This window comes from Periplaneta americana, chromosome 8 (genome assembly GCF_040183065.1).
Source record: "Periplaneta americana isolate PAMFEO1 chromosome 8, P.americana_PAMFEO1_priV1, whole genome shotgun sequence".
Lineage (NCBI taxonomy): Eukaryota > Metazoa > Arthropoda > Insecta > Blattodea > Blattidae > Periplaneta > Periplaneta americana.
This window is the reverse complement of record NC_091124.1, coordinates 131,513,435-131,531,853: the sequence shown is the minus strand read 5'-3', so window position 1 is coordinate 131,531,853 and position 18,419 is coordinate 131,513,435. Positions and strand designations below refer to the sequence as shown.

Genomic DNA, 18,419 nt, shown 5'->3' with positions numbered 1-18,419 from the left:
GTAGGATATGATGATAGAGACTGGATTAATCTTGCATGAGATAGGGACTGATGGTGGGGTTATGTAGGACGGCAATGAACCTGTGGGTTCATTAAAAGCCATTTGTAAGTAAGTAAGTAATAATTTGTATAACTTTTCAAGTCCTTTCATTGTAGCTCTTTCAATAAGTTCTGATGTATACCTCTTTCATCACGTTTTTCAATCTATGGTTTCACCCCAGACCACAAATTTTTGTACTGTGATCAGGAGTTTAACCCAAAGGCGTTTCTTTCTCAGTAACATGCATATTTTAATAATTAAACTAATTGTAGCTAAACAAGCATAATAGTGTTCTTTATTCATGGTGTTATAAACGTAACGTGTAAATATTAGTATAAACAAATCCACAGAACACATGTTCATTATTGTGGAACAAGTGTTAGGAGAGATTTGTTCCTAATTTTAGGTTATGTTTGATCAAATCTTTTGAAAAGATTTTATGTAGTGTAATATACCACAAATCCTATCTGTTATTAAAGATCTTTGTTGAAATATTTTATCATAATATTCTTTCTCAAAGAACTTTGATAGTAGGATGCGTATTTTCCGGGCTAGAGGGCCGTGGTCTGTCGGTGTTACAACCAAACGTTTCGTCCACTATTCCGGTGGACATCTTCAGTGGCGTGGTACACGTGTATGGAGAGATCTGCTGTGTTTATCAGGAACTGGCATTGAGACTGGTAGCACGTCGCTATTTAAGGTGTGGGGCTGTTGTTGCTTGTCGTCGTCGCTGCGGTCCGCACTAGTGGCTTCGGTGTACTAATTGTTTGTGGTAGTGTCTAATTGTCGGAGAAAGAGTTTGATGTGTGTGGTTCTGAGGGCCAGATACCAAGCTTTGTTGACCTTGAGTCCTTCCTCTTGATTAAAGTTATTTTTGTGTTTATGAATCTCAATAGCTTCCCGATGTAACCTGGCATAGAAGTGTGGCGTACTGCTTAGGATTTCGGTGTCCTGGAACCTGATGCTCGGCTACTGCTGACTTGTCCACGTAACCTAGATGGCAGTTCCTTCTATGCTCGGTGATTCGGGTCTTGAAGCTACGCTGTGTTGTACCTATGTACACTGACCCACAGGAACACGGGATTCTATATACTACAGCTGATGAAAGTCGGTCATGTTTGTCCTTGACACACCGTAAGCAGTTACGAGTCTGCCTAGTAGGAGTGAAAATTGTCTCCACGTTGTGTTGTTGTATCTTGCTGATCCGGTCTATAACTTGTCTGTAGTATGGAAGAAAAACCGTGCCTCTCTTGGTTTGGCCTTGTCTCGGATCAGATGGTATTTGCCGTCTTGGTTTTAAGGCTCTTTTAATTTTTGCTGTGGAGTAGCCATTGGCCTCCAGTGTAGACATGAGGTGACCAATTTCCTGTTTTAGATGTTGTCGATCAGAGACCCTATTCGCCCGGTCAAAGAGAGTTTTCATCATCGCCCGCTTCTGCCTGGGGTGGTGTTTTGAGTCGTTGTGAAGATATCTGTCAGTGTGGGTGGGTTTCCTGTAGACTTTGTGACTGAGAGAACCATTCTCCTTCCTGTAGACCATAACATCAAGGAAGGGTAACTGACCATCCTTCTCTGTCTCCATGGTGAACTGAATCTGTGTGTGGTGGCTGTTCAGATGGATTAGGAAGTCCTCGAGGGCTTGTCTTCCATGGTTCCAGATGACGAAAGTATCGTCCACGTATCTGAACCAACAGGCAGGCTTAAGTGCCGCAGACTACAAGGTCGCCTCCTGAAAGGATTCCATGTAGAAATTAGCCACTACAGGACTGAGAGGACTCCCCATGGCCACTCCATCTGTCTGTTCGTAGAACATCTGTGACCATTGGAAATATGTGGTAGTCAAAACATGTCTGAAGAGAGCCACGATGTCTTCAGAAAAGATGTCGCCTAGTCGTTCTACGGTGTCGCTGACCGGTACTCTAGTGAACAGTGAAACCACATCAAAACTCACTAGAATGTCCTGTGGTTCGACAACCAGCATCTTGAGTCTCTCGATGAAGTGGTTGGAGTCCTTAATGTGGGAGCTCGTTTTTCCTATGTATGGATTCAAGAGATTGGTGAGATATTTTGCCAATGCGTAGGTCGGGGAACCAATACTGTTGACAATAGGGCGGAGTGGTACCTCCGATTTGTGGGTCTTTGGTAGGCCGTATAATCTAGGTAGTAGTGCCTTGGAGTTTCTGATAGAGCGTTGTAATTCTGCTGGGATTGACGACTTCTTGATGAGTGTGTTGGTTTTCTTAACAAGAACCGCCGTTGGATCCCGAGAGAGTACTCTGTATGTGCTGATCTTCTGGTCATAGTCCTTGGTGTTCATGTTCACAGTAGCATTGCCTTTGTCCGCTGCTAGGACAACAATGTTCTTGTTGGCATTGAGTGTTCTTAATGCTTCTCTTTTGTTGCTGGTCAGATTACTCTTTGGAGACCCAGCGTGTTGTATGACTCTGGCCGTTTCCCATCGGATTTCTTCGGCTGCATCGTCCACTAGTCCCCTTATCCCTGATTCGATGTTGGCAATGATATCCTCAATCAGTAGATGTCTAGAAGTAATAGCGTAATTTCCTCCCTTGGATAGAACTGCTATTTCGCCCGGTGAAAGTTGACCATCTGAGAGATTCACAACTGTCCGTGTGGAGTCCAGGGTCCGTGACGACTTCTTGTTTACCGTGAGGTTCCTAAACTTCTCTTGTGTCTGTTGGAAATTTGTAGTAATCGTGACTGCATGACATTGTATGTAATCTTATCGATGTCTATCCAATCTTTATCATTGATAATGCTGCTGAGTTGTAGATGGAGTGTGTATAAGTTACTCTCGTTAATAGCTAGTTCTCGTCGTGTCTGAGTCCACACCTGTGGAGTAACGGTCAGCGCATCTGGCCGCGAAACCAGGTGGCCCGGGTTCGAATCCCGGTTGGGGCAACTTACCTGGGTGAGGTTTTTTCCGGGGTTTTCCCTCAACCCAATACGAGCAAATGCTGGGTAACTTTCGGTGCAGGACCCCGGACTCATTTCACTGGCATTATCACCTTCATTTCATTCAGACGCTAAATAACCTAGATGTTGATACAGCGCCGTAAAATAACCCAATAAAATAAAAAATAAAATAAATAAATAAAACTCGTCGTGTCTGATGTATGCGAGCCCTCAGAAGGGCCTTTTCTGTCCGGTTATAGATGCGGTGTGGCTGTGGCGTTAGTTGTTGGCATCTCATTCTTAGGAACCGTGGAATGATTCCCGTGTCTCGGCAGCATTGTAGAAAGGTCAGAGAGCTCAATAATTGAGCCTTCTTCTTATGTAGTACTTCCAGTCGCCGAACTAGTCGGTAAGTGTCCTCCCCGTATAAGGGGACTAGTGGACGATGCAGCTGAAGAAATCCGATGGGAAACGGCCAGAGTCATACAACACGCCGGGTCTCCAAAGAGTAATCTGACCAGCAACGAAAGAGAAGCATTAAGAACACTCAACGCCAACAAGAACATCGTTGTCCTAGCAGCGGACAAAGGCAATGCTACTGTGGACATGAACACCAAGGACTATGACCAGAAGATCAGCACATACAGAGTACTCTCTCGGGATCCAACGGCGGTTCTTGTTAAGAAAACCAACACACTCATCAAGAAGTCGTCAATCCCAGCAGAATTACAACGCTCTATCAGAAACTCCGAGGCACTACCATCTAGATTATACGGCCTACCGAAGATCCACAAACCGGAGGTACCACTCCGCCCTATTGTCAACAGTATTGGTTCCCTGACCTACACATTGGCAAAATATCTCACCAACCTCTTGAATCCATACATAGGAAAAACGAGCTCCCACATTAAGGACTCGAACCACTTCATCGAGAGACTCAAGATGCTGGTTGTCGAACCACAGGACATTCTAGTGAGTTTTGATGTGGTTTCACTGTTCACTAGAGTACCGGTCAGCGACACCGTAGAACGACTAGGCGACATCTTTTCTGAAGACATCGTGGCTCTCTTCAGACATGTTTTGACTACCACATATTTCCAATGGTCACAGATGTTCTACGAACAGACAGACGGAGTGGCCATGGGGAGTCCTCTCAGTCCTGTAGTGGCTAATTTCTACATGGAATCCTTTCAGGAGGCGACCTTGGAGTCTGCGGCACTTAAGCCTGCCTGTTGGTTCAGATACGTGGACGATACTTTCGTCATCTGGAACCATGGAAGACAAGCCCTCGAGGACTTCCTAATCCATCTGAACAGCCACCACACACAGATTCAATTCACCATGGAGACAGAGAAGGATGGTCAGTTACCCTTCCTTGATGTTATGGTCTACAGGAAGGAGAATGGTTCTCTCGGTCACAAAGTCTACAGGAAACCCACCCACACTGACAGATATCTTCACGACTCAAAACACCACCCCAAGCAGAAGCGGGTGATGATGAAAACTCTCTTCAACCGGGCCAATCGGATCTCTGATCCACAACATCTAAAACAGGAAATTGGCCACCTCATGTCTACACTGGAGGCCAATGGCTACTCCACAGCAAAAATTAAAAGAGCCTTAAAACCAAGACGGCAAACACCAACTGATCCGAGACAAGGCCAAACCAAGAGAGGCACGGTTTTTCTTCCATACTACAGACAAGTTATAGACCGGATCAGCAAGATACAACAACACAACGTGGAGACAATTTTCACTCCTACTAGGCAGACTCGTAACTGCTTACGGTGTGTCAAGGACAAACATGACCGACTTTCATCAACTGTAGTATATAGAATCCCGTGTTCCTGTGGGTCAGTGTACATAGGTACAACACAGCGTAGCTTCAAGACCCGAATCACCGAGCATAGAAGGAACTGCCGTCTAGGTTACGTGGACAAGTCAGCCGTAGCCGAGCATGCTTATAATGATGGGGATCACAACATCAGGTTCCAGACACCGACATCCTAAGCAGTACGCCACACTTCTATGCCAGGTTACATCGGGAAGCTATTGAGATTCATAAACACAAAAATAACTTTAATCAAGAGGAAGGACTCAAGGTCAACAAAGCTTGGTATCTGGCCCTCAGAACCACACACATCAAATCCTTTCTCCGACATTTAGACACTACCACAAACAATCAGAACACCGAAGCCACTAGTGCAGACCGCGGCGACGACAAGCAACAACAGCCCCACACCTTAAATAGCGACGTGCTACCAGTCTCAATGCCAGTTCCTGATACACACAGCAGATCTCTCCACACACGTGTACCACGCCACTGAAGATGTCCACCGGAATAGTGGACGAAACGTTTGGTTGTAACACCGACAGACCACGGCCCTCTAGCCCGGAAAATACGCATCCTATCAATGCCGGCCGTGAAAGCCTACATTCCAAGATTAACTTTGATAGTGTAATAGCAGCCTCACACAGACTGTATTTTCTTTGCGATGCACCATTATTTGGACTCATCTTGAAAAACAGATATCAAAAACGAAAACGTTTGAAACAGTAGCTGATCATTGATCAAATTGTACACACAAGCACAAACCCGCACCAACTCAGTTCATAAGTAAGTGATAGAAGAGTCATTCCACTTCAAATCGCACAAAATTATACAAATTTTGACCTTCATATTTCTGATTGCGTTTATATTTTTTTTTTTACCAACTCTATGGGTCTAATAAACCAACAAGTGTATTTTTATTTCCTCCTAAGTCCACATGTTTTTAAAATATTGCATGTTAAAATTCGTTAAAAATGTCGCACAATACAACATTTAAAGCATCATATTTCCGAGAATATTGATGTTAAAATTTTTTTGAAAAATGCATTTAAACACTTAAAATATTGTCTTTTGTTAAATATTTACTAACTAATTTTAATATAATTATTATAAATATTTTTTTATGATTCAATTTTTAAAAGTTAGATATCAATGTGAAATAGCCATATTAAAAATCTAAAAAAAATGCAACTAGGTGCACTGAAGTATTCTTAATAATTCGATAAAAAATCACAATGGGATCTCCAATAGTTTAATGGAAATTTAATTACTTACGATACAATGTGTAGCGGTCGATGCAGCAGCAGTGGACGGGAAGCGTTGTATCACGCTGGGAGGTTTATCGGTGCTGGATGATCGACTGAACATTGCAAGATTACACCCAGTACGGATCAAGTCACTTGAAAAACTGCTAATTTACTTATTATGATATCTTCAAATATGTGTGCATTATGCTTTTTAAACGTTTGTTTTCATTCACACTACACTTTAAATTTTCATTCGGCTACCTTCTTTCTTGAAAGCAAATTGTTTTACTAAATCTTCAGTTTTTGACAACGGAATGAAAGAATGTAATTTTAATGTATCAGTTATTGGTTTTAGATTGTGGTAACTGGCTTGCAAATTTTCAGTGTGGTTTTTGTGCTTATTCAATGGACAAAATATAAATGACACTTTAGAAATGTTTTTTTGTGACAAATTAAACATTTTCTTTTTTTGTTGGTGTTGTTATAGGATCTTGTATAGGTTGCTCTCGTGGCAAGTCTTTTAACAGTTCCTCCAATGTCACCACGTGGATCTTTACCATGCGACGTTGCAAAGAAGTGTCATTCAGCACTAATTCCATAATCGTCTTCATGTAAGCAATTATTTTTAAAATTTTATTTGTTTTTGTATTGTTAACTTGATCCATCAGAAAAGTAAATGATTTTTTTCATATCATTGAATTCTTGCTTTAAGAAATTGATTGCTTCAGATTGAAAAAAGTGGAAGGAATTGGTGTCATATTTCATGCTTTCTGAGATGACAACAATACTTTTGTGACGAATTTCTGTAGCTCCTTTGAAATATACTACGAAAGGATGTATTGTGTCTTGGCATTTGTTCCAATGCACACCTTGTACTGAATCTTGTATTACAAATGAATAATTTTCAGAAAAGTCTGCAATAACTATGTAATTTTCAGGTTGTACATTTTCTTTGCATTCCGTCAAAAATATAATATGGCTGACTTTTGAAGGGATGGCAATGCATCTTCTACATGAAAAACTTTACCTGCTAGAGAGCCTTTTACTTTTTGAAACTTTTCACGGGGGTATCATTTTTTGTTTTGTTGATAGGAGATTCTATTGACATCAAACTCTTGTTTAATTCCTCAATATTACTGATTTCTAGTGCTGTATCCATATAACTGCTAGAAGAAGAACTGGGATAATCACTTTCTCTGTCCGCTGTTTCATTTGATTCATGTTTACTAATATCACAAGAGCTACCGGCTTCACATGTAATTTGACCTGACCTATCCGGAAGTAGATAGATTTTTTTCGGAACGAATCACATATTCGCACATTCAAAGACTCCTTTAAATTGAGCTTTATCAATAAATTGCGACTTATGCATCTTAGTGTTCTTTTCTTTTTAAAAGCGTGATTAGGAAGGTCAAGTGGATTTAAACAATTGTTATATATTATGTGATCTTTACCTTTACTCATGTTGTATAGAAGTCACGTCACTCAGTGAAATTCAAACCCTGACTAATTATTTTTCTATTCTATATTTTGTCTCCTGCCATCTGTTTACTGCCATAAAGTTTACTGCCTTACCCAGCCTTGCTATCGTTAAACACTTGGCAATATTACAATATAAACATAGAGCTTATGAAGGGCTCCCCCTCTTAACTGCGCTGACAATAATAAAATAACTTTAGATATTTACTGTTCCTTAAGGTATTAATCATGTGATGTTCTTTTGTAGTGTGGCGAGATCAGTTAGTATATGCAATGGGGGATTTCGTAAAACTTTCCGTGAGCAGCCTTCTATGCTATGGCTGCAAGTAGTTCATTAGCTGGGAATCGCGAGTGCGTGCATGTCTCCGGAAACTAAATTGTTACAAATGTATGTATGCAAATCCCACATTTCTGAATGCAGTAGTTTACAGATAATACATCAGGGAACAAGTCTATAATTTTTTCAGATTTTTAACTTGGCTATTTAATATAGTAATTTTGCTTTGAAAAAGAAATGATTAAAACATAAGGCCAAATTTTAAATTTATTTGTGATAGGCCTAAAGTGATAAAAAGTGTTGTATTTAGTCTTTAAAATGCGCCGAATTGAAAATCTCAATTATTTGTAGACACAGAGTTCCAAGTGAGTTTATGTAACAGTGCGCGAATAATTTGCGTAATTTCAGATAGTCATAACTACACAAATAATTAATAATTGTAAAAATAAAACAATACGGGTCTCCTTATTTGATGTCTGGAATTCATGAAAAAAAATTCGACCATTTCCGAGAAGATTGTGTTTTATTGCTGTGCGATTTGACGTGGAATGACTCAGAAGCAGAAGCTTGGGCTCGATGCTTTGATACAAACAAGTTCACTGCACTAAACTGCTCCACAAGTAATCTGCCGTGACCTATGCGGTGATGCAGGGTGGCGTAACGGGCTAGTTCTGTGCGACACTGTGTAGTCCAGTGTGGTGCAGTGGTGAAGCAACCCATGGGCTAGGCCATTATGTTGGACTCTGGAGAGGAAAGACAACACCCTTGTCTAACACCTTAGTTTGTTGAAATCCACCTTGTAGTTCCACGTTTAGTTCTTATGGCAATTTTATTTTGTTTATATAAATTATAAATGGAAAAAAAATTATTTGATTTGGTACATTATCGTGGCATAAAATCTCTAGAAGTATATTTCTATTAACTTTATCGAATGCTTTTGCGAAAAAATATTCTTCATAATTGCTTCTGATTGAGAGGCAGTACATCTCACTTGACAATATGTGTCAGAGAAAGAACAATTGTTAGTATGCATCTGAAGTCTTATTGGTGTAATATGTAGCTAATCGGTGATCTATGTATTGAGGTGGAAAGGAACTGGCTACCCTACCCCATTATTTCCTGACCTAGTTGTCTCATAAGTGGTGCCTTGTTGGTATCACTTGTGAGGTTCAGACCTGTCTTCAGACAGTTGATTAAGCAACAGCTCTTCTTAAGTGTTCAAAATGTCTACCACTCTGTGCTAAACAACTCTATGATCTCTTTATGTCCTAGTTTGCTTGAGGACTTCAGCACTGGTGGGAGACTCACATGCATTCCCTTGTTGTTGGCTGCACCTGCTAGACAATATTTTTAATTCGCCCCCACAAAAAGAATTCATTTGACGATAAGTCAGGAGATCAGGGCAGCCAAGCTACTGGTCTTCCTTGTCCAATCCACTGTCCAGGGAATAACTCGTCAGCGAGTTTTCGAGTCATGAGTAAAAAGTGAGCTGGACAGCCATCTTGTTGAAACCACAATCCTATCTTTACAGCAAGACGAACATCACTGAGTAGTTGGAGAATTCTCAATGATAATTGCTTCCATCAGTACCATGTTCATCTTCATCAAGATCTTGGGGTAAATGAGTTCCAGAATCACGTTGATTTCTGTAACTGGTTTGTGAACAAGAATGGTGCTTTCCAGCATAGTGTTCTATGGACTGATGTGGCCACTTTCAAAGGTATAAGTAATTGGGAGAGATGAACATGCATAATGCCCACATGGTCTGCAGTTAATCTACACTGACTTCAGCAAGTGGATAACCAGCATGTGTGGAGTCTTAAGACATGGTGTGGTCTCCTTAGGCACCATGTCATAGTACCATACATTTTGAGGTTGCATTGGTGCAATATATGCAGACTTCGACAACATGTTGTACTCACTCGTAGTTTTCGGCTAATCTACACTGATTACATCAAGTGGATAACCAGCATGTGTGGAGCCTCAATACAAGATATGGTCTCCTCTGACACCATGTCATAGGACCATACTACCATACATTATGAGGAGATATGATGGTGCAACATATGGAGACTTCGACAATATGTTGTACCAACTGTTCAGTGATGTTCCTCTTGCTGTAAATATAAGGATGTGACTGTCCAGCTCACTTTTCACTCGTGGCTTGACAACTTGCCGACCAGTTATTCCTCAGATGGTAGATTGAACAAGGAGGACCAGTAGCTTGGCTGCCCCAATCTCCTGACTTATCTCTAATAACTTATTCTTGTGGGGCGAATTAAATAAATTGTTTACCATGTGCATTCAACAACAAGGGAAGACATGGAAGAAATAATTAGAGCAGCCTGTAGGCCAGATGTGTCAAACTCGCGACTACGGGCTGCATGCAGTCCCTGGCTCATTTGTGTGCAGCCCCAGCTTATTATAGGGAAGCAACGTTTGAAATTAAACGTGAAAATGGCATGCGTAGTAATTTTGAGGTTATACGTTGGTGACAGAAAGGAGATGTCAGATATTGGGAAGATAACATTAATCTGTGTTATTGTTGTTTTTTTTCTTACTAGCCAACAATATATATTTCTATAAATAAATACTGCTAATACATTATACAGATTAATCTGAGGTCCACACGATCTTACCCCAGATAATTTGGCCAAGTTGGCATTTTGAGTTTGACATGCCTGCTGTAGGGTCTCTCAGAAGTGCTGAAGTTCTCCGAGCAACCTATGCATAAGGAGATCACAGCATTGTTTATCACAGGGTGGTGTATATTTTAAGTACTTTTGAAGAATGAGTGTTCTCAATAGCACAATAACTAATATACCGCATTTAATTTTTTTTTTTCTGTTTTCTTTGATTGTGAATAAAGAATTTAAAAAAAAAGTGTTAGTAAAAATTTGTTTCTTTTTAAAAGCCCTACCCAAGATATCTTACATGACCTAGATTCTCATTTCAAAATTTAAACTTTATCCTGGTTACGTTACTCCTACTTCTGGTTTGTCCCAGAAAATGGAAGTACCACCAGTCGATTCTTTATATAGGTTTTGGTACTGACATTTTTTTTTGCAAACACCCAGTGTCATGTAGTTTTCGAGTAAAAGGGGTGGTATGGTTGCTTTGGAGCATCCTGTATACTGAATTGAAATTATGATTACCTCATTAGTGGTAGTATCACATGTGTGACTGATCTTGTGCTCATTAATAAAAAGCTGTATACTAATTTCATTACATATCAAAATTTTAACAGTCAGTTTTAGTACTCTTCTAATAGAGTATTGTAATTTATCTGAAAAGGTTAGTTTGATTGTCATATTATTATTATTATTATTATTATTATTATTATTATTATTATTACTATTATTATTATTATTATTATTATTATTATTATTATTATTATTATTTGTTTGTCCCGTGCCATGGTGTCATGGTGGTCTAAGGTATCCTGCCTAGGACTCGCATTACAGAACATGCGCTGGTTCGAGTCCTCATGGGGGAAGAAATTTTCTCATAAAATTTCGGCCAATGTATGGGACTGGTGCCCACCCAACATCGTGATGCACTTGGGGAGCTACAATAGGTAGCGAAATCTGATTGTGAAAGCCAGCTATAACGGCTGGGGGGATCATCATGCTAACCACACAATACCTCCATTCTGGTCCACCTCTGCTTTGGCATGTGAACTTGAGGTCAGCAGTCGGCTGGTCGGTCTGGGTCCTTCAAGGGCTGTTGCGCTACGGATTATTATTATTATTTTATTATTATTATTATTATTATTATTATTATTATTATTATTATTATTATTATTATCTGAGGACAGATCTGAACCTCACAAGTGACACCAATAAGATATCACTCACGAGACAACTAAGCCAGGAGGTAATTGGATAGAGTGGCCAGTTTTTTTCCCCCTACATTGTATATATCGCTGACTAGTTACATTATTACACTAATCAGACTTCAGATACCATCTACACTTCCCCTGGACCGGACCATGTATTAATGCGGGTTGTTTGAGAAGATTCAGTCTCTGATGTCATCACTCTAATTGCTACCAGAATGTTAGAAACATTCTATGTTCCATCCTGCTTCCAACAAACAAGAACAGTATTAATATTTTAATCTGGAAACAAGGCACCTACTTCTAACTGGTGGCTGATCACTATCTGTTCGATGTTAAGAAGAGTTGTCGAAAGAGTTCTTGACCACAGATTAAGAGAATTTGTAACTCTTACTGATTATCAGCGAGGTTTTACTCATTCACCTGGCACTATACTGAATATCACTACCCTACAATCAGTACTTAACAAGCTAAGAACGACAAAATGAACGCGACAATCGTTTTTCTTGACATCCGGAAGGTGTTTGATAATATACGTCTTATACACTTGTGACTGACGCTCGAGCATTCCTCCCTTCCATCAAAACTTTCCAAACTCATTCATTCATTACTAGAAGGGAACTATACATAAATTGAAAGTAACAACTCTAGGCCAAGACTAATTGCTATAAAGCGCAGTGTTATGCAAGGGTCCTCCCTTTCTCCTGTGCTGTACAATAGAAAGAAGAAAGACACTCTTTCAGCTTTCCCAATAACGGGACTGCCTCATTGGACAAAGCATAACACACAGAGTGAAAACAAAAACAGACCACAAAAGAGAAATGTGGGGAACGAACAAGAAAGCGAAATTAAGTACAGGAAGGATAAGAGCATACATATAACAGGCCTAAACATAATAAATGGATTAGATGTTCAAACAAAAGTTCTTCCTCTTTAGGAAACAAAGTACAAGAGGTATTTTAAAATGGCAAGTGATCCTCTGATAGCAGTAAGGGAAACATCATGAATGAAGTCGTTGTTCAGCTGGAACTTCTTGCAGAAAGTGACAAAGAGGCGAGGTATTGTGCCCCTAGCGTCAACCATTAGCCCAGCTACTTCAATGGAGGTGAGGTGATATTTCTCCAAATAGAATAGAACTGTGGGCTCATAAATCCTGCATTTTTCTGCGTGGACTTCAGTTGGCTGTTGTCCTGTGCCTCGAACCTGATAGTCGGGTCGATAATGTAGGCAGATGTAGAGCCTGGTGGAATGGCAAGCATGTCAATTCGCCGACAGGATCCCTCTTTAGAGATGCCGTGGACTTCTTCGTGTACAGTGAGACCTTTCTTCCTCAAGGCTTCGGCAATCATGGACCTGATTCTGTGATGTCTAGAGTTCCGCAGTGTCTCACTGAAAGGACAGGCACCCAAAACGTGACCAAGAGTTTCAATCTCACTGACGCAACGACGACAGTGCTTTCCGTCTCGGGACCTTCCTGGTATAGCACGCAGCGAACAAACATTAGCTGTCATTTTAAGAGCTAGTCTCCATTCACTGCTAGTGAGGCGATCAGGTTGTCGGATCCATTTATTGGCGGGAGTGAACTCCTTATAGAGGATGACGCCTTTCCGTTTCTGATTTAAAGAGCACCAAGATTGAAATGACTACAAACTCGAACTTGCCAAAAAAACAGTAGCCTTGGAATTCGGTTTCCCTCTACATTCTGACATGAAACCATTAACTGTACTCGGCTTTTCAGATGACACAGTTATCATTAGTAAGGACAAGGTGTCTGCAACTGAACTTACCAGAATGGCTATTCAGGGATTCCAAGAAATCAGATTGGACATTGATATGTGCAAGTCAGCCTGCATAAACATTGTGAAAGGAAAGCTCCAAGGCGGGAAACTGCATACATTCAATAGAGATACAGTGCTTTCACCAGGAGAGACAATTCGTTATCTAGGGGTGAACTTTGAAGATGAAATTACTTCATTTTCCTCTCCAGCCAGACCAAAAGTTTCTGTCCTCGATCTGTCCGACACTCATTTACCCTTTCCAAACGATCCCTTTAGAATGAATTCCCCTCAAATTCCTAGAAGACTCAGATAAGATGATCCAGATATCCTTAAAGAAATTCTACAACTTCCTCCCGACCTCCCAGATAGCATGATCTGTAGTTACAGTAGTCACAGGAAGTTTAAAGGACTTGGACTCATCTAATCTCTATGGGAATCTGTACTACAACACCTCAATTCCCTACGCACTCTCCACAATAGGCCTATAATAACTAACAGATTTTTACTCAGAGTACAGACTGCCTGAGTAGACTCCACCTTTTACCAGACGACACCTTATTTAATGTCAAAGAAGGTTTCCTTATGTACAGAAAGATCAAGATTACGGGATCTCAAATTCAAGAAATGATGTGAACTACCCCACAAAGGGAAAGGCGTTGAACTCTTCGTGGAACATCCCCCTGCTAATCGCTGGATAACTCATCATAAAGGTCTAACATGCAGCAAATAGTGTGACGCTTTGAAGATGACTGGTAACATAGCAGCAGTTTGTGCCGTACTGAGAAGGACCATAGACAACAATCGCTGGCATCATTGCGGCAATGAGATAGAACTCTCCCATGCCTCCTTGGTTCTTGCCCACATGGCGAGGCTTTGCGCAATACCAGACACAACAAAGTAAGAAGAGTCATTGCTCAAGCAATGCGTAATAAGTGTTCTATCAACCACCAGCAGCACTCGTAGGATAGATATGATAACTTTCCAGGACTATCGTAGAGGTTTTATAATTGACCCTACAGTTCGTTTCGAGACTTGCAAGAGCCAACCGCAAGATGACTATAAGGAAAAATAATATATGAACCAATAATCCTGTATTATCAAGAGAAATATCAACTGCAACAGATAGAAGTATTAGGCTTGATGGTCGGAGCAAGAGGATCCATCCCAAAGCAGTTTGTTGATTTTTGCAAGGCTTTTCATTTGCCAGCATCTATAATTATCAATGTTTGTTTACTTGCGTTGAAAGATTCAATTACATTGTTAAGAACTCACCTCAAATAAGACATTGCACTGTAATTTCTTTTTCTCTGTCTTGCATTGATTTTATATTCATAAATCATAACTAATTATCCATGTAATATATACTATTCAAAATTTGGTTTTGTAAATGGTGTACTTTTTCTTCTAGTCAATCCCTGTTTAGAGAAAGTGTTTGATAATAATGATACAAATATTTTGTTCTTCCTCTGACACACATCGTCAAATGAGATGTACTGCCTCTTAATAGATGCACACATCAGCCAGAACCTCACTCAGAGGATATTATTTTATTATTAATATTATTATTATTATTATTATTATTATTATTATTATTCTATTGTGCAGAAAGAAGCAGTGCCTTCACAGATTGTGCCAAAAACAGGATCTCTGCGAAGTAATGTAAATTGCATTCTCTTGATGGCTGGCAAAATAAGGCATAATGTGAATGCCATAGCTGAATTGGATCAGGCAAGAGTAGCATTCACAAATAAGGCAAGTATATAAATTTTATAAAGATATACTCACTTCTGAAAATATTGGCTTTTTCACTTCTTTCACTGTAAGATTTCTGTAATCTGCTAGTATGGGAGTGTTAAGAATCCCATTAAATGAGTTTATCTGTAAGATTGATTTCATTACCACCATTATAGGATGAGATGAGAAAGTGATAAGAGGATAACTGAAGCATGGGCCGTAACAATGTTGTAAGTTATATTTAAAAAATTTTATAGTAATCACTAAAAACTAATCAGAAGATGAAAGGTGTCACATCTTGTTGATCAAATAGTGAAGTGCGATGCAAATTAACATTATTTGTTAGCTTCTATAAATTTTGTGATCTTTTAACAGAGGAGAGATCATTTAAAGCACGATAGAATTAATATTTCATGTAACAACGTTGTATGTGTAGTGATATACAATGTTGCTACACTAACAAATGGCAAGTATTTATACAATTTCTAAAATACTGCATTTTAAGTTTATTACAGTACTTGAAGTATTACATAGATGTACCAAACATGAAAGATAATTATCACTATGAAACTTAAATGCTTATTTTTACTAACAAGCAACAAATCAAAAATGAATCTTGTATTTTTATAGAATGTGACATAACACGTTAAACAAGGATCGAATTTTCAACTGGCAGATACTCATAAAACTCCTTGTATTGAGACAAAAGAAATTGAAACGTGTTCAAAAGATCCTTCTTTGTAGTTGGTTTGATAGGAATGCTGTTTGTAAATGTTAAATATCTTGCAGTACAGGCACCTTTCCTCAGTTTGTTCCGAGGAGTATGATATTCAAGGTTGTTAAAACATTGAGATTTCCTTGCCCGAATTTATGTGGGTCATGACTGGTCATCCTAAGCTACATGACTTGAGTTACTTTAGTGTGGGATCTCTTTTCATACAAGTTTAATTTTGTGAGAAATATTTGAAATCTTGTGCTTTCATTTGAGTGAGAGTGAATGAATTGCTAGGTTGTGTCGTAGCTACATACACAGTGTTCACTTACTAGTTCGAATGGCTGTGTCCGACCGGCACGAAGGCCATGCAACTTGCAGCAAACTGTCTCCCGCATGACTCGGCAGTCCACTTTGTCTGTAGAAGTGGTTGTGTTGACATTAGATTGTGTGTTATTCTTGTGATTGTGTTAGGTGTTTAGATTTAGATTTAAGAGTGGTCTTTGTATGAGCTGTGGACTGCTGACCTGACGTAAGGTTCTAGTCTTATTCCAGTCCGGCCGAGCTACAAACGCATTGTACAATTTGTAAAAATAAATTTGTACTTAATTTGGAATTGCACATTATTGAAAATTGTTTAATGTAATTTAATATGTTTCGCAGGTTCATGAAGGAAGTTCCAAGTCCTGTGGTTTGTCTCATTTATCTGTCAGTGAATCCAAGTTAGTTCGTTATCCTCACTTGCTTCCAGAATATCTGAAGACAGTCAGTGAAACTAGCGCACTCATTGAGACACACCAACAGTGGCAAAAGAAGTGCCATTTATTCTGGGAGTGGATGGTGAGAATTGTAGACATAAAGTTCTGTGTATTTTAATTTCTGAATATATTATTATACTGTATTGTCTTTAATTTAATTTAATAGATATTGAATTCATATTCCTCGATGTCCGTGTCCAGTTATATTATTAACCAAATACACGATATCCATGGAAAAATTTACGTGAATGTGAGTGTCATGACATTTGATGTATCAAAAACCTATTAAAGAACGGTGTCAAAGAACTTACAGTATTGCCGATATCACCTCTATGCCGACGACCTGCAACTTTACATACATTCCAGACCCAATACGATCAGTGAATCAATTGACAAGTTGAATTGTGACCTAGCCACTGTCTCCACTTGGGCAGCCTATTTTGGACTCGCACTTAATCCAAGTAAGACTCAAGCTATAATATTATTGGCCATAAGCATTTAGTTAACTCTCTTAATAACAGTAATCTTTCAGTTATTACACTTAACAACACGCTAATCCCTTATTCATCTGTCGTAAAAAATCTTGGCTTCTTTTTCGATAATAATCTCAATTGGAATTTTCAAGTTAAAGAAACAATAAAAAAAATCTGTTACTCCATTCACTGTTTGAGTCGCTTAAGAAACTTCTTGCCCCAGCAACTAAAACTTACTCTAGTACAAACCCTAGTAATGCCGCACTTCGATTATTGTGGCGTTTTGTTAAGTGATCTAAGTTCTGAACTGTCAGTCAAGTTATAGCGGGTTCAGAATATGTGCGTCAGATACATATGCAACATCTGACGATATGATCACATGTCACCGTCCTTCGCAAGTCTTTCGTGGCTCCGACTTAAAGAACATAGAACTTTACACTCTCTGTCTTTACTCTTTCGAATTCTGCACATTTCAACACCAAATTACCGTTCGTCTCGTTTCTCTTATCTATACTCTAACCACGACGTAAATATCAAATCACTTATTTGTGGCACATTAAGTATACCTCTTCATAGAACATCTCGTTATTTATCATCTTTTACAGTATCCATTTCACGACAATGGAATTCCCTGTCACAAAGTATTAGGGGCCGCAAGACAATAAACACTTTTAAAAACAGCTTAAGAGATAACCTTCTTAGCATTTCACTCCAATCATACTGACTTAAACTATCACTGTCTACATTGTTACTCCAGCGAATAGGAAGTATAAAGAATGGACACTGAGCGAACTTTCCTGTGTTTTGTTTCTCTGTGAGCCAGTGTTTAGTTCCACTTTCAAGTGCTAGAGGTTAGTGTAAGCAAGCATATGCTAAGATAATAACTGAGAATAGAGTTGAGACACAGGATCCAAACATCGCCTACCTTATTGCATAATCCAGTAACGCTTTGCTTCAAATAAATTCAATTAACAGCTTTTCATTTCTCAGTGACAAACTAGTTGTAATAATAGTATTTTATATTTCAGATATAATAAATTATATTATAAAATAATATAATACATTATAAAATTAAGTATCGAATTCGTTTAATATTTGTATATAATATAATATAGGTATATGGTTTTACTTCTCGTAAGAGTTTTGTTTTTCCATTTTCAGCGCTATCAAATCATTACATATTTTAATTGTTGTTGGGGTCAACGTCTCAACTCTCATTGTAAAGGAACTCTAGAGTCTAGACATTACAGTTAATGACGGATTTATTATTTTATGGATCTAATTTATTTTATTTGAGTACATAATGTACCTAGATGTATTAATTATATGTGTTATATTTC

At 39.0% G+C, this 18,419-nt stretch overlaps 1 protein-coding gene across 5 annotated transcripts in view; it reads left to right on the top strand.

Annotated features, from left to right (window-relative positions):
• The window catches only part of LOC138705052 (tubulin epsilon and delta complex protein 1-like), a 46,227-nt gene that overhangs the window by 24,396 nt on the left and 3,412 nt on the right, over positions 1 to 18,419 (top strand). For 3 of the 5 annotated variants that reach the window (XR_011333564.1, XM_069833624.1, XM_069833625.1), the window contains exons 4-5: positions 15,008 to 15,154; positions 16,512 to 16,688. Coding sequence is in view for 4 of the 5 variants with exons in the window: in XM_069833624.1 (XP_069689725.1) it covers positions 15,008 to 15,154; positions 16,512 to 16,688 (324 nt within the window). In the remaining variant the exon portion in view is untranslated. Of the gene's footprint in view, positions 1 to 15,007; positions 15,155 to 16,511; positions 16,689 to 16,910; positions 17,068 to 18,419 lie in introns of all 5 variants that reach the window. The other 2 variants (XM_069833627.1, XM_069833626.1) reach the window with 2 other exon arrangements.